This window comes from Gopherus flavomarginatus, chromosome 8, assembly GCF_025201925.1.
Source record: "Gopherus flavomarginatus isolate rGopFla2 chromosome 8, rGopFla2.mat.asm, whole genome shotgun sequence".
Taxonomy (NCBI): Eukaryota; Metazoa; Chordata; order Testudines; family Testudinidae; genus Gopherus; species Gopherus flavomarginatus.
The window spans coordinates 79445497-79462075 of NC_066624.1; the positions used below are offsets into that span (position 1 = coordinate 79445497).

The 16579-nt window shown below is 42.0% G+C and overlaps 1 protein-coding gene across 3 annotated transcripts in view; it reads right to left on the reverse strand.

Moving 5' to 3' along the window:
• The window catches only part of COL4A4 (collagen type IV alpha 4 chain), a 131732-nt gene that overhangs the window by 114466 nt on the left and 687 nt on the right, over positions 1-16579 (reverse strand). For all 3 annotated transcript variants that reach the window (XM_050963987.1, XM_050963986.1, XM_050963985.1), the window contains exons 2-3: positions 15952-15991; positions 2825-2902 (exon numbers count right to left, since the gene is read on the reverse strand). In XM_050963987.1, the coding sequence (XP_050819944.1) occupies positions 2825-2902; positions 15952-15991 (118 nt within the window). The remainder of the gene's footprint in view (positions 1-2824; positions 2903-15951; positions 15992-16579) is intronic.

Below are 16579 nucleotides of genomic sequence, written 5' to 3' on the forward strand. Positions count from 1 at the left end.
ATAGGTAACAAACAATTGTAACCCATACTTGATGGGGACCACATCCTAAAAGAAATCTTTCCCCTCACTTTCTGGCCTTCAAACAAACTCCCAACTCTGCTAAGCTCATCATCAGAAGAAAGCTCCTCACCAACTGGGACACACCACCTCTAAGCAGCACCAGACCCTGCCTGAACAACAGATGCAGAACCTGTGAACATATCTCCATGACTACGAAGACCAATAGTCCCCACATCACACCTTTCATGATTCCTGGGTCCTATACACGTTTATCACATCACATGGGGTATCTCAGTAACAACTATGCAGATGAAACCAGACAATCACTGTGCTCTTTAATGAACTCATACAGAAAAATGATAAAAGACAAAAACCACAGGCAAACATTTTTCACAAAGCAATCACTCCATACCCGATCTTTCAATACTTGTCCTCAAACGAAACCTGCACAATACCTTCAAAAGGCAAGCCTGGGAATTTACATTCATAACTCTCCTAGACACCAAAATCCATGGACTTAACAGGAACCCTGGTTTTACAGCTCTTTACAACAATTTGTAACACACTACACTGCCTGCTACTCTTATTTGCCCACTTCACACCTTTTCTGTATAACAATCTAGCCCCCACTGCCAACTTCATTTCAAGTGTTCAACTCAAATGTGTTACCCTTTCTGCTTAACAGGTTGTCCCAATGTGTACTTAGTTCAGATACTCCACTTCCTTCCCCAGAACTGAAGAAAAGCTTCTGTGTAGCTTGAAAATTTGTACCTTCTGTGACAGGTTGCCCCCCACTCCAGGGTACCATCTAATATACTGGGGTACCACTGAGCCTGCATGTTCCACCAGCCTGGGCTCCCTTACACTGTCCTGCTGAGCCAGGCCCTCAAGCCTCCTCCAGCACACACACAGTTAGGGCCACATTCAGCTGCAGAAAGACACAGACACTGAAATCAGCTCTGCATGGGAAGACTCAACTAGGGAATTGCCCATCACTGAAGTGCATACCCCCCCGGGATGCAAATCCAGAACTATATTGTCTTACACTGCACAGAGAACTGTACAGCGTAAGCTCATGAAATTCATCCCCTCCGTCAATGTGCAGGAAGATATGCACAGCTTTCCCTCCCCCCACCAGTTATGAATTCCACAAACTGGTTTTAGAGAAAACAAAAACAAATCTATTAACTACAAAAGATATATTTTCAGTAATTATAAGGGATAGTAAACAGATCAAAGCAGATTTCTCAGCAAATAAAACAAACACACAAACTAAGCTTAATACACTAAAGAAACTGGCTACGAGTAGTCATTTCTCATCCTAAGTGTTTGTAGCAGATTGCCATGGTTCTTGAAGACAGGCTGCTCTTGCTTGCAGCTTAAAACTCTAGGTATTTCTTTCACAGGCCAGACACTTTTTCCAGACTGGGCTCAGTCCTTCCCCATCCCCCAACCTTGTTTTTGTTTCTTAGATATTTCCAGCAGTCATCCTGGGCAGGGATTCAGTGAAGAATGAACCCCAATCATCTCACCCTCTGTCTTAAAAAGGATTTACATATGGCGGGAATCCTTTGTTTTCCCCCCTTCCCCAAGTGGAAAAATACTGGTATTCTATCATGGAGTCCAGTACCAGGTGACATGATCACATGATCCTGCAGTGTCAAAGCAGACATGAGTCAAAGGCTCTTTGGAGCACCCCAGGAAACTTCTCAGGAAGGTGGGACATTAGCATCTTCAAAGACTTATTGTCCTCCCTAGTGGTTCAGTGACTTGTCCCCAGCTAACCAGCCAGACTGATTGTATTTTGTCTGGTGGGTGTTTCCCAGATGCAAACACTTTTGTAGTACAGATGTATAATCAATATTCCTAACTTCAGATACAAAAATGATACATGCGTACAAATAGGATAATATTCAATAAACCATAACCTTTCCAACGATACCACACAAGACCCATCTTGCATAAAATATATTTTAGATATGCTATAATCATATTATAACTATTTCTAAATAGTATACGGAGAAGTATACCTTCCACCAACAGAAGTGCATCCAATAAAAAATTGACCTCACCTACCTTGTCTTTATCAAACCAGTAACAGCAGGCCCACATACTTATAAACAAATAGCAACTTGTATAAACTGCCAAAAGCTGGTAGCATTTCAATATTCATGCCCAGTGAATACTATGTAACATCTCTGTCTAAGAAGATACTTAAATTACTAGTCCTAACCAATATTAGCTAAAAAAACACACCTGCTGAATTTCACATTTTAATTCCAATACAATGAAATAGCTCAAATTTTCTTATACCTAGGACACTTATCCAGTGCTCTGAAAATCATGAAAAGGCAATAAAAGAGTAGGAGAAGCAAAACAAATTTCAGATCAACATGAAGATAAAAAAGAACCTAAGTTTCTGCAAAAATACAATTATAAAATGGCAAAGACAGTCTCCTTTGACTGGCCATTCAGAGGACATCTGAGAAGGTGGACAGATTCCAAACTGAAGATCCCTTAAAATGACGTTTTTCTAATTGTCCTGCTCATCCTGAAAAGTCTCTAATCGCTTTAAAATGAAAGTTATGCTGTTACGACCCTACTTTCTCTGTCTAGGTTATTGGGCAGACCTATGGTCTTTGATATTGCAAGTGCTTGTACTTCACACCAATAGGCAGATTTAGATCTGTTTCTTATCTTGCCACGTTGGGACTTGCTTTTTTGAGGTCCCAATGCTCAACAGCACTAATGATTTTAAATGAGAGATGTACACAAAATGAGCAATATTTTGCAATAACAATTATTGTTATATTAAATCACTTACTCTTGATCCCTTTTCAGGAAAGCACTGGCAAACCGAACAGTCTTGTCCTCCACAAGGACCAATATATGAATATCTGCCCTAAAAATTAAGAGGTTATTAGTTTATTTATATACAGTATACTTGTTATCCAATATAACACATTTTAATGAAACAACATCAATGAACAGCTCCAGATTTCATGGAAGTAGAGATGTAAACCATAATATAAAGAAGAAACTATTATTTAATTACATGAACCAATGCTAATAATTTAATGAAGATTCCTGGATTCTATACAAACATTTTTTTCAAAAAAAAGCTGTCATTAATTCTTAAATAACAGAGAAAAAATGGAGCTCTCTCATTGGTCCAAATGTCTTACTAGCGGATTTTGATACCCAACCTCTATAGACACAATTCAGCTATGCTGATGTTATGTCAACAGTGATTTCCCAACGCACAAAAACAAGGTTTAGGAGCAATCTTGAGAATGTGGTATAAAATGACATATTAAAGGAACAATATTTTTGATCTTGGGGAAGGCCACCACTACCTTAGATTCTGCGGTGTTACACCTGGGACCTATCAGACCAAGAACAGGAAAAGATAAATGTTTTCATAGCAGAATAGAAATAGGAGAAGCAGCATGGCCTGGTGTATAGGGCATTGTACTGGAAATCAAGAGCCCTGGATTCTAATCCCAGCTCCACCACTGACTTCCTGTGTGACCTCCAGCAAGTAACTTCACTTTTTTGTGCCTCTGTTTCCCCTCTCGCTTCCTCCATTTTTTTTAATGTAAATTGTCAGCTTTTTGGGTCAGGGTCCATCTCTTACTAGGAGTTTATACAGTGCCTAGGGAAAGGGGGCTGTGTTCTCAATCAAAGCGTCTAGGCACTACAGTAATTCAAATAAATAATCTTTAAAATGCTATAGATAACAAATTTCAAAGCAAGCCTTTCCCATCATTAGATAGGAGACTAGCTAGAGTGAGCAGTTCAGTACAGCTTCTGTACTGTACAACAGATTACTATTCTTTAACATGGTTAGTGCAAGTAAAGTTTTCTGTAAGACCTGCTTCTCTGAAATGTTTACAGCATTCACCTATGAGGCTGAAATTTGCCAGGCTTGGTGTCTGCCTGAAGGTGCATTTTACAGAATAGTTGAAAATGCAGAATTATTAAAATGAGCCTCTGGAGAGCTCTGTTGTCACAACCCTTTCTCAGTTACACAGGGAAGTGTGGAAAAATAAGGCCCTTTTCCCTCCTGCTCGACCTTGCTCTGCCTGTGACTCCAGCCACAGGTGAGAGAGCAGAACCTACTTGCCTGATACTCCCCTGTTAAGCAGGTGGCCAGGAAGTGGTGGAGCGGGGTGGTAGAAGTCTAGGCTCCGCCCCACTATTCATTGGTCAGAGTAGTTGGTTGGCTGCACATAGGGGGGAAATAAAGCCACTCCAGAAAAAGGGGTGAAGAATTTCCTCTCCAGAGCAAAGGGGACTCAGAACCTCAATTAATTCTCCAGACTGTTTTGAAGGCAATGCAGCTGTGCACTAAGGGCCAGAGATCCCAGATTCGATCCCAGCCACCGCCGACCAGGGCCTGTTGGTTTTACAAGTGGGGGCTCATCCAGGATTTCAACTGGGAAGTCTCTGAAGCTCAGGACATGCTTCCTCAGCTAGGGGAAGTATGTAACCCACACAACTTGTGGCTGTGATGTTCTGTCCCATTTAGTGGCACCAAGACCACTTAGAGAAAGAGGATAAAATGAGTCTGCTCTACAGCCTTAGCAAACAGTCAGCCAGTTGGCTTTTAGCTCGAGGCTCATGCACTAAGCTCCAGAGGTCCCCGGTTGGATCCCACCTGCCGATAACCTGGGTCTGTCGGTGTTACACCATGACTTGCAGGTTCAAGCCCCTGGGAAGAGGGCAAAGGGAGTTGGAGCCAGAGGCAGGAGCAGAAGGAACTGAGGCTGTGGGGAAGTGGCCCAGGGAATAAAGACAGTGAGCTGCAAGGAAGAGGCATCAGGAAGTTGCTGTTCGCAGGGTCCCTGGGCTGAGGCCCGGAGTAGTGGGTGCCCCCACCCAGCCAAGCCTGCCAAGCTGCTGCAAGGAGTGGTTGGACTCTTATTGGAGGAGTCCCCCAGAAGGGGGGGAACCGGATGGTGACACAGTCGGAGGACTGTGCCATGAAGCAGATGCCCAGAGGAAGGAGCTGTAACAAGTCTGCAGGTGAAGACAGGAAAGCCACCACCACCCGAGGGCAGACCCGCTGGGACTGAGCTAATTCCCGAAAGGCCCAGCATGAGACACCAGTGTGGTGAGTGACCCTGTGTCAAGCAGTATCAGGTGATTATTAACTAGGTATTATTGGATGTAATTAAGGAATACAAAATCTATGCTAAATGTCAGGAAAAATTTTGCTACAATAAGTGTTTAGGCCTAGGCAAGTCAAAATTAAAACTTAGGCTGAGATCTAGAAAGGTATTTAGGCAAGTCACTCCATAGTAGGAATTAAGCACCAATACCTTTGAGGATCTGGGCCTTAAGCACTTTTTAAGTGTCCGCAAAAAGCAATACTGCATTACATAGAATTGAGGACAAACTGACATAATGGAGCTCTTTCCTTTCTAATAAATATAATATTTATAATAATAAAAATATAAATAAAATTATATTGTTAGTAACAAGGAGGTGAAAGACTTTCCATGACGCTGATGTAATGTTGAAAACAAATACACCTCTACCCTGACATTATGCAACCCAATATGATGGGTTCGCATTCAACGCCGTAAAGCTCTGACATGCTGCTCTGAGCAGCGTGTTAAGGGTGCCGGGCTGGGCCAGGCCCAAGACCGAGGGGTTGGATAAGGGGCAAAGTGTCTCGGGGGGCGGTCAGGGGCTCTCCCCCCAAGGGTCTGGGAGGCAGGAGCTTAGGGGGCACTTTTGGAGGTCCCAGAGTGGCCTAGGGGATTAGCGGGGGGCCGGGAGCAGCCCGTTCCACTTCCCTTGCCCCGGCCCCAGCCGTGTCACTCAGGGGAGGGGGCTTGGGGGAAGGGATCTTCCCCCCCCCCGTCGCCCCCCACACTCACCGGTAGTGGCAGAAGCAGAGCAGCCCAGCCCCAGCCCGCTTCGCTCTGCCAGCTCCCAGCCACGGTGCTCCACTTCCCGCCACAGGTGAGTGTGGGACCTTTCCCAAACCCCCTACTCCCACCCAGCGACATGGCTGGGACCAGGGCAAGGAAAGCAGAGCAGGCTGGGGACGTGTTGCTCCATTTCCTGCTGCCAGTGAGTGTGGAGGGCGTCCTTTCCCCAACCTCCCCGCACTCACCGGCGGTGGGAAGCGGAGCTCCGCGGCTGGGAGGTGACGGAGTGGAGCGGGCTGGGGCCACGTTGCTCCACTTCCCGCCGCTGCCAGTGAGTGCCTGTCAAGGGGTAGGGGGTGTGAATAGGGGTCGGAGAGGTCAGGTGACAGGGACCAGAGGGGTTGGGCAGGAGGTGGGGTCCTGTGGGTGATTAGGGACAGGGGTCTCTCGAGGGGGTGCCCGGTCAGGGAACAAGGAACGGGGGGTGGGAGGGGGGGCAAAGCAAGTTTGATATAATGCAGTCTCACTTATAATACGGTGAGATTTCTTATCTCCTGAGGACTGCGTCATATCGGGGTAGAAGTGTATGTTTAATAGGAGCCTAATATATCAGGACACATACATTCAACTGATTTACAATGTAATAAGTAGAACAAACATTCTTTTTAGTTTGTGTCCCATAATGGTAACTTTTACGGTATTTAATTTTGTGACAACATTGCCAGCAAATGAGCAGTATTAAGTCAACGACTGACTATGCCTATATAAGATGCAGATTAAGAATAAAATTTGCAAAGCTGTTTAGGTAATTTGAACACCCAGTTTCCATTAATTTAAATTAGAAATGAGTGTCCAAATGCCATAGGTGGCCTTTGAAAAATAGGCCTAATATTAAAAAGGCTGATAAACTATAATTTAGATAAATGAATTCAAAAAATGACAGCATGAAATACACTGATTCAGTGCCTGATTCTGATTCCATAGAAATCAGCTTAAGTTTTGCCATTGGTTTCAGTAAGAGAGAGACAACAATAGGGCTCATATTTCATTTTTTCAAGGAGAAAATTAATCAAACTTTAGATAAGGAGGAGGAGTCAGTTTGTTTTATCTCAAATATTTTCAAAACGTCTGGTGATACTGAACTTCAGAACAAGAAGGAATTGCTGACAGACTTCTTCTCTATCATGCACTAAATTTCCCCTGAGAATACATATCTGTTCCACGTTAGTCCTTTTCCTTGTTATTAAAAACTTGACTCTTCTGGAATGTCAAAGGACTGCAAGCTTCCACTAACATTTCTTTATCACACTAGGAAAAGTATTTATTTAAATAACTAGTTCAGCATTTAACCTCGTACCAAAGATGCTAATATGTCTGCAATCACCATATAGATTAACAGAATAGCTGTTTTATAAACCTTATTAGTAGGGCTGTTAAAGAATAATAGAATACCATTTATTTAAATAGTTTTGAATACTTCCTAAATTTTCAAATATATTGATTTCAGTTACAACACAGAATACAAACTCTACAGTGCTCGCTTTATATTTTTTATTACAAATATTTGCACTGTATAAAAAAAGTGTTTTTCAATTCACTTCATACAAGTACTGTAATACAATCTCTTTATAGTGGAAGTGCAACTTCAACTAAATGTAGATTTTTTTGTTACATAACTGCACTCAAAAACAAAACAATATAAAACTTCAGAGCCTAAGAGTCCACTCAGTCGTAATTCTTGTTCAGCCAGTCTCTCAGACAAACAAGTTTGTTGGCATTTGCAGGAGATAATGCTGCCCACTTCTTGTTTACAATATCACCTGAAAAGTGAGAACTGGCGTTTGCATGGCATTGTTGCAGAGGCATCACAAGATATTTATGTGCCAGATACACTAACTATTCATATATCCCTTCATGCTTCAGCTACCATTCCAGAGGACGTATCCATGCTGATAACAGGTTCTGCTTGATAACCATCCAAAGCAGTGCGGACTGACGCATGTTCATTTTCATCATCTGAGTCAGATGCCATCAGCAGAAGTTTGATTTTCTTTTTTGGTGTTTCAGTTCTGTAATTTCTGCATCAGAGTGTTGCTCTTTTAAGACTTCTGAAAGCGTGTTCCACACCTTGTTCCTCACCGATTTTTTTTGGGGAAGGCACTTCAGATTTTTAAACCTTGGGTCGAGTGATGTAGCTATCTTTAGAAATCTCACATTGGTACCTTCTTTGCATTTTGTCAAATCTACAGTGAAAGTATTCTTAAAATGAACAACATGTGCTGGGTCATCAGCCAAGACTGCTATAACATGGAATATATGGCAGAATGCAGGTAAAACAGAAAAGGAGATATTGTATTCTCCAAGGAGTTCAGCCACAAATTTAATTAATGCATTATTTTTAATGAGCGTCATCAGCACGAAAGCATGTCCTCTGGAATGTTGGCTGAAGTACGAAGGGGCATATAAATGTTTACGTGTCAGACATGCTAAATAACTTGCAATGCCAGCTAAAAAAATGCCATGCGAACTCTGTTCTTATTTTCAGGTGACGTAAATAAAAAGCAGGCAGTATTATCTTCTGCAAATGTAAACAAACTTGTTTTTCTTAATGATTGGCTGAACAAGAAGTAGGACTGAGTGAACTTGTAGGCTCTGAAGTTTTACATTGTTTTGTTTTTGAGTGCAGTTATGTAACACAAAAAAATTGACATTTGTAAGTTCACCATAAAGAGATTGCACTACAATACATGTATGAAGTGAACTGAAAAATACTATTTCTTGTCTGCCATTTTTACAATGCAAATATTTGTAATAAAAAAACAAATGAGCACTGTGTACTTTGTATATTGTGTAATTGAAATCAATATATGAAAATGTAGAAAAATATCCAAAAATATTTAATAAATTTCAGTTGATATTCTATTGTTTAACAGTGCAATTAGAACTGGAATTAATTGCAATTTTTTAAAACTGCAATTAATTTGAGTTAATTGCATGAGTTAACTGCAATTAATCAACAGCCCTACTTATTAGAAATTAGCATAATCTGCCTCATTGTAAAACTGTCTTAACATTGCATCTCTAACACTAATTTATTAAGTTCACAGAGATTTAGTGTCCTATTTTGTGGTCATTTTCTCATGAGATAAGAATAGTATCTTAATACTTCAGATTTACCCCACCTTTTCAGTTGTTGTCATGGTCATGACAGCAAACCAGGTGTGGTACAACAATTATGCCAATGGCTCTGAATTTTATGGTCTCTCTCTTCCATATTGGTAAGCCACTGTGCAAAGTGTCATCTGATTAATTTACTGGATGGATGTTGGAAGAAATTTACCTTAACAGTGTCATAAATAATTATGTAAAAGCAGCAAAGAATCCTGTGGCACCTTATAGACTAACAGACGTTTTGGAGCATGAGCTTTCGTGGGTGAATACCCACTTCTTCAGATGCATGACACTTCAGAGCCTACAAGTTCACTCAGTCCTACTTCTTGTTCAGCCAATCATTAAGAAAAACAAGTTTGTTTACATTTGCAGAAGATAATACTGCCTGCTTTTTATTTACGTCACCTGAAAATAAGAACAGAGTTCGCATGGCATTTTTTTAGCTGGCATTGCAAGTTATTTAGCATGTCTGACACGTAAACATTTATATGCCTCTTCGTACTTCAGCCAACATGCATTAATGACATGCATCTGAAGAAGTGGGTATTCACTCACGAAAGCTCATGCTCCAAAACGTCTGTTAGTCTATAAGGTGCCACAGGATTCTTTGCTGCTTTTACAGATCCAGACTAACACGGCTACCCCTCTGATACATAAATAATTATGGTTTTCATATGAAATAGCCTTTGTGAATAAAGACTATTTGGTTCTGTTCTTTTTAACTTTAAACAAAGATGTATAGACAGAATTGTGGAATGTCTGAAAATTAACCTTTCAAGGACAGACAACAGTTGCACCCGCAAAACTAATGAAAACATTCCCTGTACCGGCAAAAATCGTAAATGGATTTATACACACAAATAACCATTTGTAGATCTGAATATTAAGTGCAGATGGCCAATCTGTGCATATAAAATGATAAAACTTACATAAATATGTACTTCTATAGTAGCACTCACTGCACCTTCTTCTATTCAAATTTACCACATTTTCAACGTTCCAGCATTTCCCTATTTTTAGGGACATCCTTTCTAAAGGAGACAATCAGTCTTTATTTTGAAACCTTAGTGACTAGCAGCTGTTAGATCATGAGTACCATATAGCTAAAGTTTAAGTTCCTATTTATTCAAACTTCACTGCATGAGATTTAGTATTCTAATACAGATAATTACTTAGCCAGATTCTTAGGTGTGATGAGGATATTTTGTGTTTGTAAATGCTTTACTGAAACCTCAGTGTTTAACTTAATTACCACACTGATACAATTGAGAGGCCCCCATCGAACAGCTAGAACTCAGATGATTCAGCTTTATTTCTTCCATTCTACACATGCTCGAGTACATGTTCACCAAGACAGGCTCAGACCTTACTACTTTCTGGGCAGAAAAGTCAAGGACCGAGAGAGGCGCTTTCATCTGTAGTTTGTGACACCCTTGTCTTCATTAAATAAAAGGTGGGTGCAGATACAAATTTCCTGAATTTTGAACATTGTTTGTTTTTTTCTCCCTTGAAACAAAATGTTCTAATTCAGTGGTTCCCAAACTTATTCCGCCGCTTGTGCAGGGAAAGCCCCTGGCAGGCCGGGCCGGTTTGTTTACCTGCTACGTCCGCATGCTGGGCCGATCGCAGCTCTCAATGGCCGTGGTTTGCTGCTCCAGGCCAATGGAGCCTGGCCCACCAGGAGCTTTCCCCGCACAAGCAGTGGAACAAGTTTGGGAACCACTTTTCTAATTGTTACACTTTTCCAAAGTCAAAGAACAACTAAATCCTTTCATTAAGTTTAAATTTTAAAACATGCATAGTTTATAACAAACATAGAAGAACAAAAGTAAAGCCTCTGTGACAGAACATCTCTATAACATTTTGTATCAACTTCTGCCCTCAGAAAATGACAGCTGCCTTCTGTAGTGACCAGACTTTTAGAACATTGAGAGTGCACTACACAATAGTTACAGACATCTCACAGGTGCCCTTTTTTTATATACAAGATACCTTTTTTCAATGTTACCTCTATCATGAGCAGGATATCTGCAAATTTCCTTTATTTAAACAACTTAAACTATTAAAATTTTTCTTCTTACTAATATTTTATATATATTAGAAAAATGTGACATCTTTGCAGTTATTTTTGACTCCTTTGGAGACCTGGAGCAGCAGATTTAGTAACCTAGGATTAGATTCTGCCACCTTAACCCCAGCTGAGAAGTACTTTACTCTATACTTAGTCCCATTGTTGAAATCAATGAGCATCCTAGACTATCAGGGTTGGAAGGAACCTCAGGAGGTCATCTAGTCCAACCCCCTGTTCAAAGGAGGACCCATCCCTAGACAGATTTTTGCCCCAGATGCATAAATGGTCCCCTCAAGGATTGAACTCAACCCTGAGTTTAGCAGGCCAATGCTCAAACCACTGAGCTGTCCCTCCTGCTATGTGGTAGGGGATGCTAGAAGAGAAATGATGTTTTATGGGAACTTGTGAGAACTAGGTTGCATCCTGGCTCTCTACATACTTTCAATGTAATGTAAGGTAAATATTTTGGAAGTAGCCACTAATTCGGTGTTTCTCATTTTCTGGATACCCAGTGTGAGCACTCACATCCAACTGAACTAAATGGGAAGTGTGAATGCTCAGCACCTCTGGGGAGAAAAGATCAGACCTTAAATGTTTTGAGTTGGGCACCCAAAATTAGTGTCCTCTTTTGCAAAGTTGGGCCTTAATCTTTGTGGCTCAGTTGCCTATCTGTAAAATGGGGATAACAAATGGGAATAATAATAATACTTCCCTGCCTCTTAGAGGAATTATGAAAATTTAATAATATTTGAGGAACTCAGTCTACAAAGAAGAGTGCCATAGTAAAGAATAAATTAACAAATTCTTACTCAGAGGGGTTTGGATGATGTGCAGTAAGACCCCAACTCTGCAAGGTACCTGAAATATATACCTAACTTTAAGCACATGATTAGTTCCAGTGACTTCAGTGGGACTATTTATACACTTGAAGTTAGACATCTGCTTCAGCATCTTGCTGAACTGCAGCCTAAATAATGAATGAAGGCATATACTGGAGGATGAAGCTAAAAAGAAATATTGAACTGCTGCCTCATTCACTGAGCAAGGTATGTACTGTGAACTTAAAGAAGCCTTACTGAAGGTGCAGGAACAAACCATCCTGATGTGCAGAAAGAATAGCAAATATGGTAGGCACCAGCTTGGCTTAACAGTGAAATCTTCGGTGAGCTTAAACTCAAAGTAGAAATTTGGACAGATGACTAGGCAGGAGTATAAAAACATTGTTAGAGCATGCAGGGGTTAATCAGGAAGGCCAAAGCATAACTGGAGTTGCAGCTAGCAAGGGATAAGAAGGGTAACAAGAAGGGTTTCTACATGTATGTTAGCAACAAGAAGGTGGTCTGGGAAAATGTGGGACCCTTACTGAATGAGGGAGGCAACATGGTATCAGATGATGTGGAAAAAACTGAAGTACTCAATGCTTTCTTTGCCTCGGTCTTCCCAGACAAAGTCAGCTTGCAGTACTGGGCAACACAGTATGGGGAGGAGGTGAGCAGCCCTCAGTATTGAAAGAACATGTTAAGTACTATTTAGAAAAGCTGGACGTGCACAAGTCCATGGGTCCATATCTAATGCATCCAATGGAGCTGAGGGAGTTGGCTGAGGTGATTGCAGAGCCATTGGCCGTTATCTTTGAAAATGTATGGTGATCGGGGAAGGTCCTGGACAATTGGAAAAAGGAAAATATAGTGCCTGTATTTAAAAAGGGAAGAAAGAGAAACTGGGGAACTACAGACCAGTCAGCCTCACTTCAGTCCCTGGCAAAATCATGGAGTAGGTCCTTGAGGAATCCATTTTAAAGCACTTGGAGGAGAGGGAGGTGATCAGGAACAGTCAACATGGATTCACCAAGGACAGGTCATGCCTGACCAACATGATTGCCTTCTATGCTGAGATAACTAGCTTGGTGGATATGGGGAAAGCAGGGGACGTGATACATCTTGACTTTAGCAAAGCTTTTGATATGATCTCCAAGAGTATTCTTTACAGCAAGTTAAAGAAGTACAGATTCGATGAATAGACTATAAGGTGGCTAAAAAGCCGGCTAGACTGTCAGGCTCAACGGGTAGTCATCAATAACTCAATGTCTAGTTGGCAGCCGGTATCAAGCGGAGTGCCCCGGCGTTTGTCCTGAGGCCAATTTTGTTCAACATCTTCATTAATGATCTGGATGATGGGATTAATTGCATCCTCAGCAAGCCTGCAGATGACACTAAGCAGGGGGAGAGGTAGATACACTGGAAGGTAGGGAGAGGGTCCAGAAGTGACCTAGACAAATTGGAGGATTGAGCCAAAAGAAATCTGATGAGGTTCAACAAGGACAAGTGCAGAGTCCTGCACTTAGGAGGAAAGAATCCCACACACCACTACAGGCTGGGGACCGACTGACTAAGCAGCAGTTCCGCAGAAAAAGACCTGGGGATTACAGTGGACAAGAAGCTGGATATGAGTCAGCAGTGTGCCCTCATTGCCAAGAAAGCCAACGGCATATTGGGCTGTATTAGCAGGGGCGTTGCCAGCAGATCAAGGGAAGTGATTATTCCCCCCTATTTGACGCTGGTAAGGCCACACCTGGAGTAGTACTGCATCCAGTTTGGTGCCCCGACTACAGAAGGGATGTGAACAAATTGGACAGAGTCCAGCAGAGGGCAACAAAAATGATTTGGGGGCTGGGGCACATGACTTAAAAGGAGAGGCTCAGGGAACTGGGGTTATTTAGTCTACAGAAAAGAAAAGTAAGGGGGGATTTGATAGCAGCCTTCAACTACCTGAAGGGGGGTTCCAAAGAGGATGGAGCTGGGCTATTCTCAGTGATGGCAGATGACAGAACAAGAAGCAATGTTCTCACGTTGCAGTGGGGGAGGTCTAGATTGGATATTAGGAAACACTATTTCACTAGGAGGGTGGTAAAGCACTGGAATGGGTTACCTAGGGAGGTGGTGGAAACGCCATCCTTACAGATTTTTAAGGCCTGAAGAGACAAAGCCTTGCCTGGGATGATTTAGTTGGTATTGGTCCTGCTTTGAGCAGGGGATTGGACTAGATAACTTCCTGAGGTCTCTTCCAACCCTAATATTCTATGATTCTAACTCCATAAGGGAGGAATGCTGTGAGGAAAAAAAGTATGAGATAATGTACGACTACATTATAAAGCATGTGGGGCAGAATTAAGGTTGCAAAGCCTATCTTAATTCTAGCATTTACAAACTTTTGAGTGCTTCACTTTGTAGCTTTAAGTGTTTCTTTATTTCATATTTCATAAAAAATCTTAATGTAGTATCTCAAATTGTTAATATGATATCTTAATGGTAATGACTAACTGTGGTTTGGCAATTTTGAATTCATTCTGCTAACTACCAAGTTAATTCCTTCAATTTTCTCTGGCTTTCAGTATCAAGATCAAATTACAATAAAATATTTTCGTAAGCTCTTCTCAAATTTGCTCTAAATAAGGATTCTATCAAAATATTATTGTCTTTGGGATAAAAAGATTTAAAATTGTTTCCTTAAACAATTTTTTTTACTTTTAGTACCCAAAAATGTACCAATCGCTTCAAAATATAGTGGACATGTTCCTTTCCCCAGGAAGCATATTTAATAACCCCACATTTGGTTCTCGACAGGGTCTGATGCTAAGTCTTTCAGCACTAAAAGCCTGAGCTATCACTTGAGCTAAAGGAATACTCTTCTAGCAAGTAGAAGTAATAAGCTTTTAACTTATGTGAACAAGCTTCTAGAAAGGGAAAAAGGTAGATACTGTGCTGTAGTGGGTTACCCATACAGTCTATATTTAATAGGACAGGAAATGAAAAGTGAAAGGAAGGACTAGAGTAGCAGGATTGTCCCATGATTACTCAGTAAGGCATATATATGCCTTGATAGTTTGGGTCCTGCTCTTTTTTTGGGTTACATATCTTCCCCATTTCATGGCAAAAGTGAGTTTTTAGTTGGTATTCAAATGAGGTAAAGTACACGAGTTGGCAAAAATATTCAGACGGGCATTCCAAAGGAAAGGGCATTCCAAAGGTAAGCAGCCTATCAAGTGCATTCCAAACGTAAGCAGCCTATCAAGGACATCACACCTCCCCTTGGCCCCAGCTCCGGAGCTGTGGCGGCAGGGGAGACGCGCTTTCCCCCAGCTCCGGAGCTGCTGTCGTGAGAGAGGGCTGGGGGGAGTCCTCTCTCCCTGCTGCAGCCCTGGGGCAGCCTTCACCCCAAACCCCTCATCCCTGGCCCCAGCCCAGAGCCTACACCCCCATCTGGAGCTCTCACACCACCATACCTCTGCCCCAGCCCTCTCCCACACCCTGCACCCCAGTCGGAGCCTCCTCCTCCCCCACGTGCTCCAACCCCCTGCCCTGAGCCCCCTCCCACACTCCAAACCCCTCATCGCATCACCTCCATATTGGTGCACATAACAAAATTAATTCTGCACATGCATGGGAAAAATTAGAGGGAAGATCGGGGACCGCTGATGTGATTAGAAAAGGCAGGTGACATACTTGAAGCAAAAGGTAAGAAGGATGATTTGGGTAGCAGGGTCTGGATAGATGTGGCAGGGGTGGGGCACCAAGGTCAAGATTAACGATACTGGACAGCAGAAGATTACTATAGTTATGGCATAGACAAGCAACTTGACCACAGGCCTGAAAGGAAAGAGAGGAGTTAGAAATAATGTGGAGGGACAAGTAATAGGGTTTGGCCACAGCTTGGATGTGGGGAGAGATACAGCTCTGTACTACTAAACAGCATCTTGGTAGGGAATGCCACCTGGTTGAAGTGTGCAACATTGTCTGATTGATTTGGATGCTAATTTTAGACACTTACCCCATAAATTTGTTGCACTGAAAAAACTGTCACTAGCCACCTGGTAGAAAGAAAAGGGCTACATTAATTTAAAACTTCAGTACCAAACCTACTACAAAACACAAACTCTAAAAAGTGGTAAAGGTTTAAATATTCAGATAGGTTTGAAATGACTATCAACTGAAAAGGAATATATCTAATGGGTTACATGCCATCAGGTAATTGCCACTGTACTGTGTAATTTCATCAGTTTAGGCTCAGCAGTGACCCTGGCTACCTGTTTACAGGGGGCAGGTAAGGAGTTCAATGCACCCCCACATCTCCAAAGTTAGAATGTGAGAAGAGCAGCTGCCACCACCCCCACTGCTACTCCCCATCATGCTCAGGTGAGCAAGAAGAGGGGGGAATAGGGAGAGTCTTGCATCTGCCCCCCCAATGCACCATCTAGCACAATGGCACCTGTGCAGTGCGATATTACACCATCAAGACACCTAGAGCAATTTAGTTTCCCCCAGAACAAGAAAGCAGCAGGGGCCAGATTAGCAGGCACTAACAATCTGGTTCCTGTCCTGTTCCTGAGGCAGCACGGCTACATGCTGGGCCTTGCTGGAGCTGAATTATAAAGTTACAGCCCAGCCCTTAATGACTT